At 43.9% G+C, this 18,533-nt stretch overlaps 1 protein-coding gene across 9 annotated transcripts in view; it reads left to right on the top strand.

The window, feature by feature from the left end:
• heph (polypyrimidine tract-binding protein 1 heph) overlaps positions 1-18,533 on the top strand; it is a 250,812-nt gene that overhangs the window by 98,179 nt on the left and 134,100 nt on the right. For 2 of the 9 annotated variants that reach the window (XM_034329311.2, XM_034329313.2), the window contains exon 1: positions 15,825-16,291. The exons of the other annotated variants lie outside the window; for them this stretch is intronic. In XM_034329311.2, the coding sequence (XP_034185202.1) occupies positions 16,289-16,291 (3 nt within the window). In that variant the 5' untranslated portion in view covers positions 15,825-16,288. Of the gene's footprint in view, positions 1-15,824; positions 16,292-18,533 lie in introns of those variants that run through there. 9 annotated transcript variants of the gene reach the window in all.

Consider the following 18,533-nt stretch of genomic DNA (forward strand, 5'->3'; position numbering starts at 1 on the left):
TACAATCAAACGTTGAACGCGTTATCGTACCCTTCCTCTGGATCTCATCAAAACTATCGAGCCCCTCCCTCGGCTGTTGTCACCTCCCGGTTTACGTTTAATTAAAGACTACGAGATAATTAAGCGATTCAATTAAGTAGATATAGCCTGAACTTGCGAAGAAAACGACCCCCCTTGTAGGGAAATCGAGACTGGTGTTCACTGGGGAAACTGATCGATACTGTGTTTAAAATTTGTATTCGATCCTCGAGTTTATCATCCCTAACCTGCTCGTGACGTCTTAAGATTTCATTCGGTCGAAAATTGCAATTTTTTCAATGATTTTGAATTATTCAATTATACATACATAAAGAAATTTATGTTGAATTTTTGGAAAATGAATTTTGGTGATAAGTAATAGGAAGTTTAGAAAGCTGGTTGATCATTTCACGTAACACAATCGATTCTCCTAACGTGTTCCCAACGACAATAACGCGCTCCCTGGGGCAAAGGAACCCCGATCGAGCGTGGAGAAGGACGTGTCCGCTCCTAATTCCTCTGTTTGCCTATGCAAACGAAGACCACCAGCTCTCACCACGGGGTGCCACCACGCCTCTGTGTGGACTGTGTGTACGTGTGTCACTTGCAAACACTCGCACACCACGTCATGTCCAGCGTCCATGCCACGAGCGGACGTTCCTGTTTCTTTGGAGGGCTGTGAACTGTTGGATAGTTCTGATTCCCTGAAAATGAGGCAAGCCTCTGTCTTGTTTCCAGACATTTCATTTTTAAAATTGATACTTCAATGGAAAATTGTTCTGAAATATATTCATCCACCATGCAAAGTGGGTAAAATGTACCCCATAGGCATTTTGAAGTATTCGCATCAACTTCTTTAGTAATATTTGAGTTATTTATTGATAAATTATCATAGGAATGTAAAAAAGACTCGGTTTGTAATGGAAATCATTATAGATTAGTCGTGTGCTGTAGGGTTGGGGCTAAAGATACTCTTTACTCTTTAGACCCTCTATTATGACAATCCCGGTATGTCTGAAAATTCGCAGCTCTTCTGTAGCATCCTGTATATCTCTGGTAAGCAGAAAATCCCGTGGGCAAGGGGGGAAAGAACCGTGTCGAAGCGAGATTCCCGAACGGCTGTAAGTCAAGGATTGTCTCGTCCGCGGATTACGCGCGTTCCTTCACGAGGAATATTCCCCGTTTCCTGGGATAGCAACGGCGCGACGAGGCTGATTTGAATTTTTCTCGATGGCTCGACGCCTGCGGCCTGTTCCCGGGACACGTCGCATTGAATATTCCATAAATAAATCGGCGTTTAATAGAAAATCGGAGGGAACCCCTGACCCACCTCATCGCTCACTGTCACGCGGTACTCCAACGAAACCGCCTGGTATCTCAATAATATTCAGTTTATAAAGTTTCAATGGCTCCCTTATCACGTGGCTGAACGCCTCTTTACCTCTGTTCCTTCTTTCTTCATCGTTTCATCGACGTTTAACGATCTTCATTTAACACCTAAACAGTTAAACAAGGCTTAACATTCGGATGATGATGCCTGGGATTATACGCCTGTATTAGAGTCGATTCCTGTGTTTATGGTACTTGGTTTTTGATATTATTCCTTTCTTTTTGCGTGAAAAGTAATGTTTCATAGGCGTGACTGATAATTACTCACGCCCAGTTAGGACACGCCCCCGGGCCTACGTCCATGTGGTGGGGGAATGCTGCTAGGTGGGAAAAAGTAAAAACCTTATTGACTTGGGGCATCATAAGCCACGCCCATCTAGAATACGCCCCTTGGGCCCACGCCCACCTAGTATACGCCTCTTGGGCCCACGCCCACCTAGAGTACGCCCACCTGGGCCTACGCCCACATGGTAAGGAACATTTCTAAAGGAGCACAGTATTTCGTTTTCTATATTAGTTGGTTAGTAGCATGAAGAGTGAAGTTTTATTGACGTGCAGAATCGTTAGTCACGTTTGCAGTATCAAAGGTATCAGTAAAACGTGCAAGGTACAAAGTGTCAAGTTCGTCAGAATATAAATATCGTTGTTTATTTTCATCAGTGTTTTGAAGCATAAAACGAGCACTTGAATCAGTTGATAAAAAAAAACAATACACGGTAGATGTTTATTTGTTTTTCATGAATTGAATCACACGTTTTTATGAATCACTCCACGCCTCCGTTTATTTACATTCCTATGAATGCTTGTAAATCCAAACGAAACAGTGACTTTGTAACAACAATTACAATGTTTTAAGTATATATAATACTGAAATGTATGAATACATTCTTCGACAGTAATGATCACGATGAAACAACATTCTCAAATAATAGAAAGCAATTAATGGATATTAAAATTTCTGATAATGATGTCAGTTGTTAATAATTTTGATGCAAATAATTATATTGTAACATGAGAATTATGCAGGCATATCATTAGGCAAAATGTTTGCAAATGAATGCTACCCCAACCCTTCGCAGATATTGTAACAATCTGAAAAAATAACCATTCTAGATAAATTGATAATAATAATTTCCATAACAACGTTCACAATATTAAAATTAATAATATTATCTGAGAATTTTTTTACATGTCCACCCTTCGCGACTCGAAAAGTCATTTTTTAATGCAGTGGGGGGAGAAAAAAAAAAGGTTTGAATGGAAGCGCAATCGTTTACCTTCTGCCGGCGCTTTATCAAAAACCAGATAATTATTTACGTGAATAGAGGCACCCTGACGAAGCAGAAATCCATCACACTCGATCAACCACCTTTCCACCCCCCAATAATATCTAACATTCAGCCAATCGACGATGTATACAGGCTCGTTTATCTTTTTATACCCTCTGTTGGCTCGCACCTAGGGTCGCTTCTGAAATGAAGGACCCGCGGATATATTTTCCCTGCAATGCTTATTCATACCGTGTTTTCGGAATTCTTACGTGATAAATGACCGAATTGCTGAGATCCTTTGCCCCGGAAAGCAACGAGCGCCCTTTTCCAAGGGATCGAAAGTTTTTCGGTGGCTCCCTTTTCAACGGAATGATTCGTCGAAAGTCGCGTTTTGTTCGAAGAAAAATGAGATGATCTTGTTAATGCCCAACGCATGAAACGTGAAATGGTGGAGGTAAATTATGATTAGCTACCGAACCTCGTTCGGAGGAGTATTCGTTCTGAGCTCGGGGGAGGTGTTCGAGGTGGCGTCCCTAGAATAAATCGACTTTAAATAAACTGATAATTCACAACTGCAGCTAATTGCAGAAATTAAATCATCATTCTTCAGTTGCCAGTCTCAGTCAGCCTAGATCAACAAAACATTCAGCCGGCTAGCAAATGTCAGTTAAACAATTCAGAATCCAAATGATTAAACGGGATAACTAAAACAGCATCGTGCTGGGGGTAAATAGCAACAAGGACGAAGAGAAAAGGGCCGTAGGCGTCACTCGTAATGGCCGCCGCAGCGGCTGCGGTTGCAGGGACGGCGCGCCTAAAATCCACCGCCCTGGTCGAAACAAAGCGGCCGGAGCAGGGTCGGTCGTTCAAACAGCCTCTACCTCTGCAAAACTTCGACAATGGTTATTGTTTCCGCCTCTACCTGTAACCGGCCTAATAAAATAACGAAGGCTAACCGTGGTAGGATACAAAAAAAGAACAGGGACGGTCGTAGAAAAAATCGGTACGGGATAGAACGGTAACGGGAAAGTTGGAGGCAGAAGTACTTGGCCTATGGGTCGTTATCGTTTCCAGCGTGCTTTCTGATGTTTCCCGCCGCTACGGTTCTGCTTGTTTGCTTTTTAATGACGATGGGGAATCGGTCTAATGGCTGAACCGGTGTTTTAGAGAAGCTGCGAGATATTTAATTGCCGAACCGTTTGCCCCGTGAATGGCCGTGCTATTTTTTTCTGCAGAGAAACGTTCGATGATTTTAGGAACGCTTTGGTGGCGCACTCGATACGGTTAATTAGAGCTTCGGGCGTGTTTAAGGGCTCAGTTACATCGGGTTTAGTTTCATTTCGCTTTGTTCCCAGTTGCCATAGGACGCACGATACCTGGGGGTTGTGAAATATTTTACTCGATTCGAGGAATTTCAGAGGTGGAAAACGTACAGATACCAGTCGCTAGTTTCCCAGCTTATCATTTCGATGGCAAATTCCTCGGAAAGTTGGAGGTTTCGCGGATTTTTCAACCCGTTTCTCCGTTCTCTACCGATCCGATTTCTGTAGGGTCTCCCGTTGGTCCCGCAACGGCCGATTTACCTTTTCCATGGAATTAACTGGTCGCTGGAAACCCACCTACACACTTGCGCGACCGATGTTTCAGTAACGGCGGCGACGACGGCGGCGACGACGACCTTGTCTGTAATTAAACTAATGGAAACCCAGCCGGTGCTTTTATGCGATTCGAGGGTGCACGTTGTACAGAGTGTACACAAGGGCGGGGAGGGCAAACATTGGGACGCGATCCATTGAAATTTCACGGCGCGACGAATTCACGTTGTTGAAAGCTGCGAAACTCAACCAACGATGACTCGAAAATAAAAAAAAAAAAATAAAAAAATTGTCAAACTACGGAAAGACTGGATGCTTCAGTCCTTTGATGACGATGTACCTGCGTGTAGGCTCGAAGTAGGTCGTTATGGTAGCTTATGAGGTACTATTAATAAAAATATAGTATAATTCAATTTTAATAGAAGATATTCGTTGGATGTATAACGCAAGATTTAGAAGTAATCATTTTTCAAAGGGTTAAAGTGCATGACGCACCTTATGCGTCTTAAGGAATTTCCTATTAATACCTAAAGTGACGCACCCTGTGCGTCTGATAGTGATATTTCAAGATTTACAAACCTGTTTCTTAAGGAAATTTTATTTAAAAAAGAAAAATCAATGAAAGTTATATTTTGATATTAATTAATATCATTGTTAATGACAGTGATTGAAAAAGAGCAAACAGGTGGATCTTTTAATTGCCTCGATGAAAAAATTATTCAGAGGAAAACAACGGAAGCGAGAAATAATGGATTCGGTTGCTCAAGAGTGATTAATGGCCTCGCCGGAGCGTTTAAGATATAATTAATTAGCAGGTTAAGTAAATTACTTGACTTTAAATAGTTTCCAAGTTTCACTAGACTCACCGGCGGTGTTTGAAACAAATAATTGTCGCATGGCAACGTTTTAAACGTTTCCTTTATAAAAATACTTCGCGTGCTGTTTTTAACGAATGAAAATTTGTTTTCCTCCTGATTTTGAAGCGTTGTTAAATTACAAGAGCTCGCATTCCGGACAAATTTTCATTTGATAAGCTTGTTCAAATACAGAAGAATGTATATTTTACTGTTCAAACATTTAAATATGGTTTGATGTACATCCTTTACAAGGAATTAACAGAATTTATTTATTTCCAACAATTCTGTTTATTCTGCGTCAGTCGTATCGTTAATTAGATATAAATTAATGTAAGTTTCAATATTGATTGTTGAAAATACGGATGGAAATAACATAAGCGGAAGTTATTGTACATTCGTAATCAACAAGGGCGACTGAGGGAGTAGGGGGACTGAGGGAGTGGGGGGACTGAGGGAGTGGGGAGATTGAGTGAGTGGGGGAACCGAGGGAGTGGGGCGACTGAGAGAGTGGGGGGACTGGGCCCGAAGGAAAGGGGCGTCTACGGTGAGGCCCAGGACCCGAAGAACCTTCGGGGAGGGAGGTAGGCATTTTTTCTGACGAAGTCTAATTTGATGGCGAGTATACCCTGCCATAATTAATAAATTTAGTATCTAAAAAATGGATTCATAACAACAGTGTCTTCTAGTACAGTATTTCAACTGTAGCCTCTTTACTATTGCTATAGTTAAAAGGGAAAGAAAACTGGAAATAAAATAAGAGGAAAAAAGAAATCAGACGATATCGATAGAAAATACCTGATGGCAGATCGTATATCCGTTAAACGATAATAAGAGAAGCAGAGTGTGGTCGATAGTAGTGCAGGTAGTTCGATAGACATTACCAGTACGATCTTGGGAAATGGTAAAATCGCGGTGTCCCGACGCCGGCAAATGGAAAATGGATCCCTCGTACGATTTTAGTATACCACGTGCGCCGGATCCGCGAATCGTTGTATTGCCTCGTTGCATTGCCGCGTTACTATCTTCCAGCTACCATATCGTATAAAAGCCCTCTCGAATTCTCATTCCTGATAATGCTGAATTCTGGTAAATTTCACAGGATCTAGCCGCGAAATCGTTGCGATCTTTACCTGGAGATTTGTTTAGTCCTCGAGCCTTTATATTGCCTTTCTCTGTTAAGTCTTTAAGGATGCAACAATTATTTCAATTAACACTGGTCCTTACTTTTCTATAATGAATTTTTCTGAAAATGATCAAAGTTATAATAAACTGCTATAAATAGCGGAAGTTTTTCATTGGATACAATCGATCCGCCATTAGCCGAATGCACGTCCCATTGGAAACGCAACCGATCGGACAATAAGGGGTTAAACAGTTATTAAACTGTTCATTTCACTGCCCCTTGGACAGTGAGAGGAGGCAAACAACGCGCACAGGAAACAGGGGTGGACGGGGCGTGCACAGGTGAAGGGGTATAGGGGTCAGTATCGTTCGCTCGCACCCTTAATTAGCGCACTCAATTAAGCAGGCGCAGCGAAGCCGCACGACACAGCGCGCTGACTTTTTGCGTTTAAACTGCGTTAGAGGATCGAATTGTCGACGATTATACGGATGCTGGTCGAATTATTTTTCTCTTCTGGTTGAAATACAAACGAAGAATATTTATTTTTATTATTAAAAATCTTATGAGTATAATTATTACATATCAAATGCAAATGAATGAACTACTTGAGATGAACATTTTCATGGGACAAGTAACCTCAATTCTCATAATAAAGTCAGTAGCATTCCCTCAGTCTTACTTTGGCTATAAATGTACCTGGCCCGTCTAATATTAAGCCTTCTTCGATTTTCCGTGTGCTCATTCATTGGAGAATTGATTGGGAATTCGCCTCGTTGCGTGACGTTATTGTCATTTGGTTCTCAGAGAAGACAGTTCAGGAGACCTTATTTCTATTTGTGAATTCTCCGCCTTCCTTTGTCAAGTATTTTCTGCTGGTAAATCACGTCGACGATGAGAAATTTGGCCTATTTAATATTGTGCCTGTGGTACTTGCTCGAGATAGGGCTTCGGATTGGTTAAAAGGCAGAGGGAGCATTGTATGTTCCATTCAATTTTCATCAAACTATCAGTTCTTCGGTTATCAATTCAATTTTTTATTCGCAAAAAATTTAATTAATAAATTTATGTATTCTAAAAATGTTAAATCGCTGTCTAACGATTCCTCTTGTACAGAAAATGTTTTGCATTTTGAAATTTTATAATTCGCACAGAGAATCGGTCATTCGTTAGTCTTGAAAGGAAACGGAGATGGAGAGGAAGTTGAAACAGTCTGCAGATGTTTATGCAAATGTTGTCCCTATTAAGATGTTTAAACATTATGATCTCTGTTTTGCATATTTCGTTGTACTTTACTTCATGCAGCATAAGATTCGCATGTGCATACATTTTTCTAAATTTCTATCATATTTTTCCGCATGGGTGTTTATAATTTTGTGCTTTGAATATAATTACATTTAAGGTAATGAAAAAACGAGAAAGGACGACGACGGAATTAAAAAGGATCGTTATTGTTTAACACAACAGACCCTGTTCAGGTTAGGGACAGGTGGAATATATTTGCTGGTCGGCCACAAATCACCAGTTTCCGATCCCTGCTAATCCCTTGGACTTACGGGAGGGTCGTCGAAGAGAAGGATTTCCGTTTCTACACTGGTTCACCATGAATTTTCTTCTCTTCTCTGAATCTTTTCTACTCAGTTGTAACTCTTCCCTCGTAGATTGCATCTTGAATTCTTGTTTCCCTTCCGAAGATTCTATTTAAAATAAGTTGCATCCCTCAGGAAAATAAATCTAGGGTGCAGTCAGACTATCTGGTGTTTATAAATTTTTAATGTAGGCGTTTAGTGGAGGGGAGAGAGTTTCGTCTCCCCGGACGCCTTTAGTTCGGGCCGGGGAGCGCTAGATGGCGGCGAGATTGAACGGAGCCTCTCGCAAGCGCTCGCCCGGCATGCCGTTCGGATATATATAAGTTCCGAATAGCGGTACGATAGGTGTCTGGGGCAGGGATCGTCTGTTGTCAGCCCCACTGACGAGTCTAACAGACGATCCCGAGACGAAACACCGTTTGTTTTCTCTTTCCTACATTAATAAATCATATATCTTCAGCCAATTAATCCACCCACGAGTACATAATCCCCTCTCTAAATCTTCAAATTATCATCATCTCTTGGAGCAACTATTCATCATCCAAACTCTTCTTCAACTCCTCCAAAAGCTTGGCATTCCCCATAGTTTCTGAAGGAATACCACGAAAGGAGAGACCGCTTTCCCTTTCGAGACCACTTTCCAGCCCCAAATCCTCGTCCATCCCGGGCAGCGTGTAGGTAGAGGATAAGAAGAAAATGGCCGTAGGGCGATCGGTCTGTTGGGAGTCGAATCGACGACGGGAAACGAGAAATCGGTCGACGCACGTTTCCCAATGGGAGAACGAGAGTCGGTGACGGGCTTTAAATAAATAAAGAGTGAGCCCACGAAGGGAATCAAGAAAGTCGGAAGGGGTCTGGGGTATAGGACGAATGGGGAATCCGAAGGGAGGGTAGGAACGGGGGATGCGCATCCTGGGAGCCATGCATCAAGCCCTATTACTCTCGCCAGCCTAACTGCTAGACGTAACTGAAATCCAGGGAAATCTGCTCGCCTTGTCCTCGCCAGCCTTCGTGCCCAGAAGATTTCGAAGGGAGGAAACTTCCTGTTTCCATGTTTCCGTCCAATGGTGGTCGGGTTTGATTGTTCGTTCAAATGGATTGGATATAAGCTTCTTGGGGTTTTTAGCGATTGAGTAGGGTGATGCTGTCGGTGGTAATTGTTTTCCTGGGGATTTCCTTCATTGCTAGGGTAATTCCTAGGTACAGAGGTAATTTATTTGATTGGGTTAATTGATTTCTAAATCACTCGATTGCTAAAATTTTGGATGTCCTAAAGGCCACTGGGTCGGTATAAATTTGAAATTTTCGCGTTAAAAGGAGATTGTTTAAAATATAACTTCACGGACGATTCACTGTGAAAAATATCGATTCAAGCCCGACCTACCTCCGTGCATCTTTTGCATTTTATTTCAGCTCGGACCGTGGTGCAACATCAATCATCCTTCGTAATTTAGCGCGTGGAACAATCGACAGCTGGACCGTAAATGGATTTACCGGCACGTATGCACGGATGACCGCAATAATGATTCGTTCAAACAGAATTATGCACGGCCGATGCCGCGATAACGGCGCCGCTAAACATGGACAAATCGTTGTTACACAATTCTCTGTCGGCTACTGACATTCGCCAACTTGATGGACAAAATCGATTAGTCTGGAGATCGACTGCTGTGTTCTTAATCCTTTGACTGTTATGAATAGCAGTTTCACGTTTCAGAAGCTAAAGATACTAGGGAATTTTGAGTTACGAGCAAGGTACAATAGCGAGCTAACTAGACTTTCCTAGGGGAAAAGGGTCCCACTATTCGCTTATCAATTTTTACTAAGGATATTTTTTTATTCGAAACTTAAAAATTTGGGATTTTTGGCCCTATTCCCCTATAACAGTAAATTCTTACTAGGGAATTTTTATATTGGAAACTTAAAAATTTGGGATTTTTAATTTTTCAAATTTTTAGTTTCAAGTTTTGAATTTTTGGCCCCATTCCCCTATAAAAGTATTTTCCCTAGGGAAATCTCCATTCTCGGTGCTGTACAAAATCTAGACTTATACAAGTAAATGAATATTCGTCAGATTTTAAGTTGCCCAAGTTAACTTCAAAGTCTTGAAAGTTGTAAAGTTTTAAAGTAGCCTCGAAATCATCTTCAGAACCAGACTGGCCGATCCCGGAAGAGTATATTTATCAGGATGAAAATCCTCGAGGCTGTAAGCGATTACAGAAATTATAGTACACCGACGAATACACGAAAGCTGCGGAGGAGTAAGTTAAATAGGATTCCTAGGGACATTTCGATCTTCCGATTCCGTGGATCCTCTTTAGCCAAGCGTGCGCCGGTTAATCCTGAACGTATGTCGCGATTTCGCGATCTGCATACTGCTTACCCGAGAGTAATTTCCTCGGGACTTAGGGTCGTTCCTCGGCGACGACGACTGGAGGTGCTGTTGGCTGACTCTACCCTACGAAAACGTTAGTTTGCCCAATGTATTAAGTCGTCGCCGGTCTAGGGGATTAACGATCGGAGTCGACGTCTAGTAATTTCGTTTGCGCTTAACTCGTGACGCGGCGCTGCTGCGTTTTATCCCCATTAACACCCTATTGATGCGTATTCCATTTTATTCCCTTAAAAATTTTTAAATAAATTACTTTTCTCACCTCCAAGATGAATTTCATGCCTCAAAGTTTATTTATAAACTGATTCGTGCGAGGTTAGGTTTGATGCCGTGGCATAAAAATGTACACCTCTTTCGACGAAGTGTCTTATCGAATTAAGAATTAATTAATTAAGAATTAATTTAATTTCTGTTTCAGGTAAGATTTCTGGCCTCTTTGACTCCGTTTCCTTTGGCACGCGAGCGGCTCGGTAAGTTAATTAAATTTCTCTTAGCGTTGTTGCCTCCACCGTAGTGCGAATAATGAAAGAATATTGGAAGAAAAAATGCAGGATTTCTGTGCCACCCACTGGGTCGCGAGTGTGTTATAAAAACTTCATTACAAGTCCGGCGCAATTAATGATTGTTAGAATGTACCTCCGATGAACGAGAGGGTGAGATAAACTTCACTTCGAAGTGAGCAGAAAAAAAGTATAAATTAAATTAATTTGCAGAATTTATGAACTCGATGAGTCTGTAGGAAGTTACATAAATTTTCAGATAATTATATCAGCACCCATTTAATTATGCTTAGTTAAAATTTTGTATAACTGAAAATTAGTTGAGTTATAAACTACGCGAGGTAATAAGTGGGAAATTCTTTGTCAGCACTATACGAAATTCCAAGTTTCATCCAGCAGACAGAAGAGTTCCTTGCACGCGAAGAAGTTCGCTGAAAAATTCAGTGTCTAGTACAGGGTGGTAAAAAAGGAAAGTAGGGTCCAACGAGAGGGTGGTTATCCCAACGTCTGGTTGTGTTTCGTCGTAATTAGAGGTGGCCGTAATCTCGAACAGCCGCGACGCCTAGTAATTATTTCATTTGCTACTTCTTGATTTGACAGTAATTAACGAAGCCCGTTCGTCGACCAGGAATTACCACGTCAGACGTCAAGTCAGCCCCATCGAGTAACTCGCATTCTTCCCCTTGTTTAACCTTCATTGTGCCTGATACCACGGTTCTGTTTAATTAACGATATTTACCCCCGTGCCCCTCCACCCTTATCTTCGTGTCTATTCCACCCACCATGAAAATAGAAACCTTCCGAATCTTCGTTGTTTTAGGAACTTTCTTTGGAAGATTTTTTGGAAGATTTAAGAAGGGTTGTAAATATTTTGGTAGTAGGGTGTTGATAAAATAAAAATAAAATTTGTTAGTTTGGAAATAAATTTTATTGGTACCGTGTGCGGGTACTCGAATCTCGGGTCTGACCGGGACGGGTAATGATCGAGTTGAGTTCGAGTCTCGACTTAAAAATTTTTGTCCTAGACAAACTTTCAAAGTCCCACTCGAATTTAAAGAAATTCCCGACCCGACTTTTCGGGTACCCGCACGTCCCTAATTCATAGGAATGAATAAAAACATAGAGGAATTCATGTCCGAAGTATAGCGTTAAAGAACGCCAACTATCGAATTACACTCAGTAGGGTGGAATGTGATAATTATCCAGCGGAAATGGAGCACAAATTACAGTGGTCTATTTGACGGACGTGGACCACGGGTGTACACGAAACTAATGAGGACGAAGTTATTCAGAAAAAGGCACGGATTAAAGTCCTTTTCTTGTGACTGTAAAAACTGACAGAGAAATTTCCATAAAAGCTTGAAACACGCGTTTCACCTGTTTTTACTAATTCTGTATCTCGATATTCCTTTATGCTCCCCGTTGGCGGTAAAATTTGCCACCCGTGCTTTTGAAATTAATGGAAATTATAAATTGATAGCAGAGTGGGTATTAAAAAATTCATCAGAAATATTTCTCACCCGAATTTTATTTAAAATTACATTCTCTAACAGTTCTTCTTTAAAAAATAACATTATAAATGTATAGTCATGATCGTGGAGAGAAAATCTCCAAAAATCTCGCCCTCCTCGTTATTCATTCATGCGATCCTCGGATAATCAGGTTACCACTTTCGAAGGGAGTCGATTGCTCGAGCGTCCTCTCAACCTCGTCGAGGGTGAATCGGTTCATTGTGCAATCGATCCTGATCAACGGTGGTCGTTTCTGAACAATCAGCCCTGAAAAGAAGTCGTCGAAGGTTCTTGTGTGGTCTCGTTTTTCTTCGGTCTTCGAGGATCTGGGTGATTACGCTCTAGAACCATCATGACTCTATCCCTCGTTTCCTTGTTTCCACTAACACGCGTTGTCGCCTATAATCTCGAAGAGACACTTGGAAAAGTGTATTTTTCAATCGAATCCATTGGAACATCTTGGAAATGTTCATATTCTGCTATTATCTTTATCAAATTATTACACAGTCACAAAAATCGTCGCACAAAATGCACCCACATCAGTTGCCCCTGCAAGGCTGTCGAACAACCGAAAAATGGTTCAAAGGACCGATCTGAACGGCAAACACTCGTCTCCGCGGCGTACATGCCGGCCACGTAAAATCAAGCAATCGTTCGAAGCGAAGCGGCGATTAAGCGAGCGCGCTGGTAAGAGACGGACAGGTTGAAAAATAGAGGAAACGAAACGAAACAGGGTTAGTAAAGACACCACGGGTCCTCCGGCACGGGTTGCCGGTATCGTGGAGGGAGGCGAGGACGCGAAAAGGTGGAGGAGGAGGTGTCGAGCGTAGAGTCCGCGGTGAGCTTTGGGGATCGCGAGCACGCAGACTCGGGCAGTCTCGCGTGATCTCGGCCCAGTCTGCTTCCCGATTGGCGGGTGACGTAGTAGCGGGGCGGGAGGAGCAGGGGGGTAGCGTTTGAAAGGCGCGTATACGCCGCGATACGACCGGGCTGCGGCGACGGTGGCGGTGGAGGCCTACGCGGGCGTCGCGAGAGAGACGCTCCTCAGTTGTGTCAAGCTAGGCGATCGAGTAGGACGCTCTTTAATCGTTCCCGCCTCCGAGTTACTCTCTCACGTACACACACACCGCCTCACACACACACACACACACACCACACACGTACACAATACACACTTCTCTCTGTCTCGACTCCCGCGTTGCTCCTCCACAGACAGAGCCGCTCCACTCGTCCGCAGACCAGTTACACACGTGCACACAGACAGACACACACGAGCCCGCGGTCTCTCTCTCTGTCTCCCCTTTATCTCAGCTTCGTTCTCTCCTAGATACTTTGTTTCCCTTTGAATCCGCCCGCAACGCCGCCGCCGCCGCCGTCGCCGATCGCCCGTACACCGACTCTTGTTTACCCGCATCCGTTTATCTCTGTCAGCGGCGACGCGCGCGTGCCAGCCGCTACGGGATCAGCCTCGCGGAAGGTCTCCATCGGCCGCGTCTCCGGACAGCACATGATACGCGCCGCGTCGGGACCAGGGTGTATCCGCAGCCTCGAAGTCACCTGGTTGCACGTTCGGGTGTGCCAGGGCTGTCCCGACGACTCTAGCCAGCCATCCGCCAATGGGCCGAACGCATGCACCGGCTCCTTTGAATCACTGTCTCACTGATCCTGCCCCGTTCTTGCCTGTCGACGACGACCGTGTGTGTGTGTCTGTGTGTGTCGAACGCGACCAGTGAGACGACCAGTTGTCGGCTACCAATCGAGAAAGTTTCGCCAGCCACCCTGAACTGCGAAACGGGTTCAAGGTCGCCCTCATCGTCATCGTAGCAGTCGTCGCAGCCGCACGGGTGAAAGCTAACTGCTGACCACCACCGGAGGAATCCAGAGCAGGAGGATCGCTGCGAATCGTGGGACGCGGGCGAAAAAGAGATAAAGGAAGGACGCGAGGCCGAGATTCAAGATTCTCAAAGAGATTTATATATATACAGAATTTATTTTGTTGCCGCGGCGGGCCGCGATTCAGAGACTCGCGATACAGAGTCTCGTAAGTCGTTCGGACGTTAGATGATCCGAAATCCGGGAGATCCCTAGGTAAGACTGAGAGCGGACCTCAAAGAGAGCCCGAGTAGCGCTGATAAAACTTGCGACAGTATTCGTAACGCGCAATCCTCCTCGTGTTTTAATCCCCCTCCCCCTCGACCCTTTAGACGTAAACGAACTTGTTCGTAAGTATTAGAATAATAAAAGTACGCTATAAGTATATAAGAAGAGATGGTCGCGCGTGAATCATGAGCGACCGATCGAATTAAAGAGAATCGCGTCAAGACAATCAAGCACAGTAGTGGGTTGGGCATAATCGAGAAACGAGAAGAAAGGATAGAAGATAAGAGAGAGGGAGAAGGAACACCGAGTTCTTTCCTCTCTTCGAGGAGAGGCAAATTGAGAAATAACGAGTTTCGTGTCTTCATGTGATCTCCAGCCTCTGTACCGAGTCTACGTGTGTACACGCTCTATTATTCTACATAGATACATATATGTATATGTATATATACATACGATATATATATTATATATATTTACACTTATATACATACGTTTATATGTATACACCCTTCGCACATATCCGATCGTTGGGCCGAGCTAGATGATCGATCTAGAAGGAAACTAGACCAGGCCCTGACGAACGTTTCTTCCCTGTGTGCTCCCTGAAACAAGGGAACGTTCTCTGTCAATCTTTGTGACAATCATTTTCAGCTAGCTCTCTTAGTGTATTCAGACTAAGTGTCTCTTTTTAAAAGTCGCGTTTTACCAATCGACTCGAGTCTTGTCGAAAAGAAAGAAACATTTTAGGAGAAGATTAAAAAAGAAAAAAAGAAAAAAAGATACGACAGAAGCAAATCACGTACCTACGACGTTTCAATTAACGTACACGAGCGAGCCGTGCGAAGCCAACGAAGACTTTCGCGCGTCTTCGTCCCTCTTCTTAACCTCTAACCCTGCACTTGACACACATTTGTACGCGTGTGTGCAGTCATAAGCGTGTATCTTTGACCCATCTCAAGTCAGTCTGTCTTCACCTTTGCACGGTCTACCCTCGTGCACCATAACTTCCACTCCCCCCCACTGTACGCCCTCTACTCGCTCACCACTTTGACAATCATCACTTTGTATTACACCGCGTCTTGGGTAACCGCCTGATCGCACTATCACTTTAGGCTTAACGCGTTTGGCCTGCGTGCGCGCTTATGGTCTCCGCGTGTACATACAGTAAGGGATCTCTTTAGGTGATAGCCTAGTAAGCGTCGATAAGCGGCGTGCGTGTATCCGATCTAGCTGGTAAGATATAAAAATACTTAGAGGGCAGAGAAACTCTCGTCATCCGGGTATCTCGTTCGGACGACTAATACCGATCGCACGATCATACAGAGAAAAGTTGATCAGTAAAAGAAACGGGTAGCATCATCGGCCTCGCGGTCCAATCGCCACAACAATCGGTCAAACTGTGGTGGCCGTCGTTCGAGTTGAGCAGATCGAGCAAGACGGAAGCTCGCCATCAGGCGTCATCCCTGGAACGTGCCTGGGCCGCTCAGGAACGCGCCAGGTTCTTCTGGAGCCTGCAGTCGTTGCCGGCGACTGGCAGCAGCCGTGGTTTCTTCGTTCAACCAAGCAAGTCTTGGCTAGCTGAGACGATCGGCGCCGAAGAGGCACGTTCCTCCATCACCACGTATTTTCATTCGTACCCGTTTGTCCCGGGTGGTGCGGTGTCCCTGCCTCCGCCCCTGCTGAACAGCATCAACAACGCGGCGGCAGCAGCGATCACCCCCGGCCTGGTAGGACACCTTTTCGCCGGCCAACAAGCCTGCAACCTCGGCTGCAGCTGCACCTGCACCAATATCGCCAACTGCAACCCGCACCACCATCAACACCATCACCATCAGCAGCAACAGCATCATCATCATCAGCAGCAGCAGCAACAGCAGCATCACCATCATCGGCCCCTCGCTGCTACCACTGTCCTCCTGCAACCGGTCGAGCACATCAAAGACACCATGGTGAGTCCTCGACTAATTCGCCTTTAAATGGTTGATAGTGGATATCTCTTGGCGTTTCTGGGGATTCGATGAGTGGTTATGGATTAAATATCCATTTCGAGCTCTCTAATGGCTAGAGAGACAGATGGAAGGTATAGGGTTTTTTATTATTGCAAAATTATTTATTAATGGTGCTAACAATTTTGTTGAACTGAATATCTAGAAGAAACGAAATATGTCGTCGCGAGGCTATGAAACGCGTAACCTTCCACGATCCGTCATCCATGGGTTAACTACCCTGGTGAACTTGCTGCTGGATCGATTCGTGTCCAGAAATAGCGACGACGTCGCGTTTCACAGCTTTCGGCTCGTCTTATTGCTTCTGGCGTCTCGTTGCTTCATTCTTTCCACTGTTTGACGTCTTCTGAGCTCATGGCATAGCTATTTCCATTATATTCCGTGTTTACCTCTTCCCGCTGATATTCGGAAATGTTTCATCAGTTGGTAAATTGAGGAAGTGATCGGTTAAATTTATTTTTGGATCCTTAATTAAAATTAACATTTAGAACCTTAGGCAGTGGGATTAGTGTATCTGGCTATGTGGGTATGTCCAGATTCAATTCATTAGGGCAAAGTGAATCTAGAACCTATTGGAAATCATATTACTTAAGGGAGGACTTAATATTTGTCAGTATTAGCCATTTAGACAAGGAAACAAGGAGGGATTTATCATTTATAGAGGATTCGCCGTAAAAATTCTTCTGCCAATTGAATGTCGCCTCAAAAATTCTGCTTTGTCACCGTTTAACCGTGCCGGAAACGAGGGGGGCCGGGATCCATAGCGCGAAGACAGGTGCGCCTAACGCAATTCCCCGTCCGAACGAGGAACGGAGGAAGGTCGGATCGCGCGATCGAGCAGAAAGCTCGAGTTTGCTCAGGATTCCCGATCAGACGCGTCTCCGTTCGCGTAGGAGCCCCTCTCGACACCTGTCGATCGAGGGATTAAAGAGGACGCCACGCTAGAAACACGGCGGGGCTTAAAGCGTCTTCTTGCTGGGCCACAAACCTCGGCAAACAGGTTCTATCTATGAGAAATGAGAGGATGTGAAAAAGGAAGGTAGAAAGAGGTTGCCCCAAGGCCGGGAAGGGGTTACTTCCGGAGAAATTTTAAACTTCGTATGTCGGATCATTTTGACCCACGTCTAGTTTGCAATAGTCTTACGTTTGAAATACAGGCACGCGTAAGAATTAATTTTCGATGATAATTCATAATTTCGTCGACGGAAGACTCCAGTTGTTGTTGGTAGAAGTTTTCAAGCGCCTGAGCAAACGTACTTATGATATATCCTATCAAGAAACTTAAACTCCCGGTTCGCTTAATCTAGCCGGCAAATGGGAGAGAAAGTTCTGCTTGAGCAGTTTGCTAATTTTGCCACCTAAACAGTTCCTTAAGGACTGGCTGTCAAGATTTCAAACTGTCGCAAGTGCTACTCGGGCAGTTTTCAATCTCCATTTCGTATGTATTCAGCGCATGGACTTACTGCTCCTATGAATATATCCATTTTGAATTGGAAACAGTAACAAAATCGGTATAGAATATCATTACTTGAAACTGTATATCTGTGGCACTATTTGCATTCTATTACCGTCTGACCTTACTAAATATCATTTTTATTATGTTGTCGAAGAAAGTAGATGGGTAAAAGAGAGATTAATGCAGTACAATCGCGTGCATAGATGATTTACGCGGATTAAAGGGGGCGGGGCTTCTCGCGACTCGTGTGGCGGGCTCGGCAGAGTTCGGCTCGCGTCGGCGCTTGGCCACGCCCCACTCACTGGGACAACGTTTCTATGCACTTCTTTCGAGAAGCAATTAAAATAGACAATTTCTGACTTTCTCATCATGCTATCAATTATTAATGAAATTCAGTATGCTGTAAATTCACATATGAAATTTTCTAAGTAAATAGCAAGAAGAATTTGATTTCCTAATAGAAAAATCTAGAAGATTTAATAGAAATAGTAAGAAGGAACGTTTTTGTGAGCCAGTTGCTCGACGACGAAGTAAAATCGTGTTCCAGCGAATTGAAATGGTCGGATCCTTGCATCCTGAGGATTCGCCACACACTTTCGACGAGGAACGGAGCTTACGTCACGCTCGAGAAACGAGGGAGAACGGTCGTTGCCTCTTGACAGGCCGTTTCAATGCACCGTTTCCGGGAAGATTTACGCTCGCCTCGAGTTCACGCGCGATTCGACGCGA

The sequence above is a fragment of the Osmia lignaria genome, chromosome 8 (assembly GCF_051020975.1).
Source record: "Osmia lignaria lignaria isolate PbOS001 chromosome 8, iyOsmLign1, whole genome shotgun sequence".
In the NCBI taxonomy this organism is placed as follows: Eukaryota; Metazoa; Arthropoda; class Insecta; order Hymenoptera; family Megachilidae; genus Osmia; species Osmia lignaria.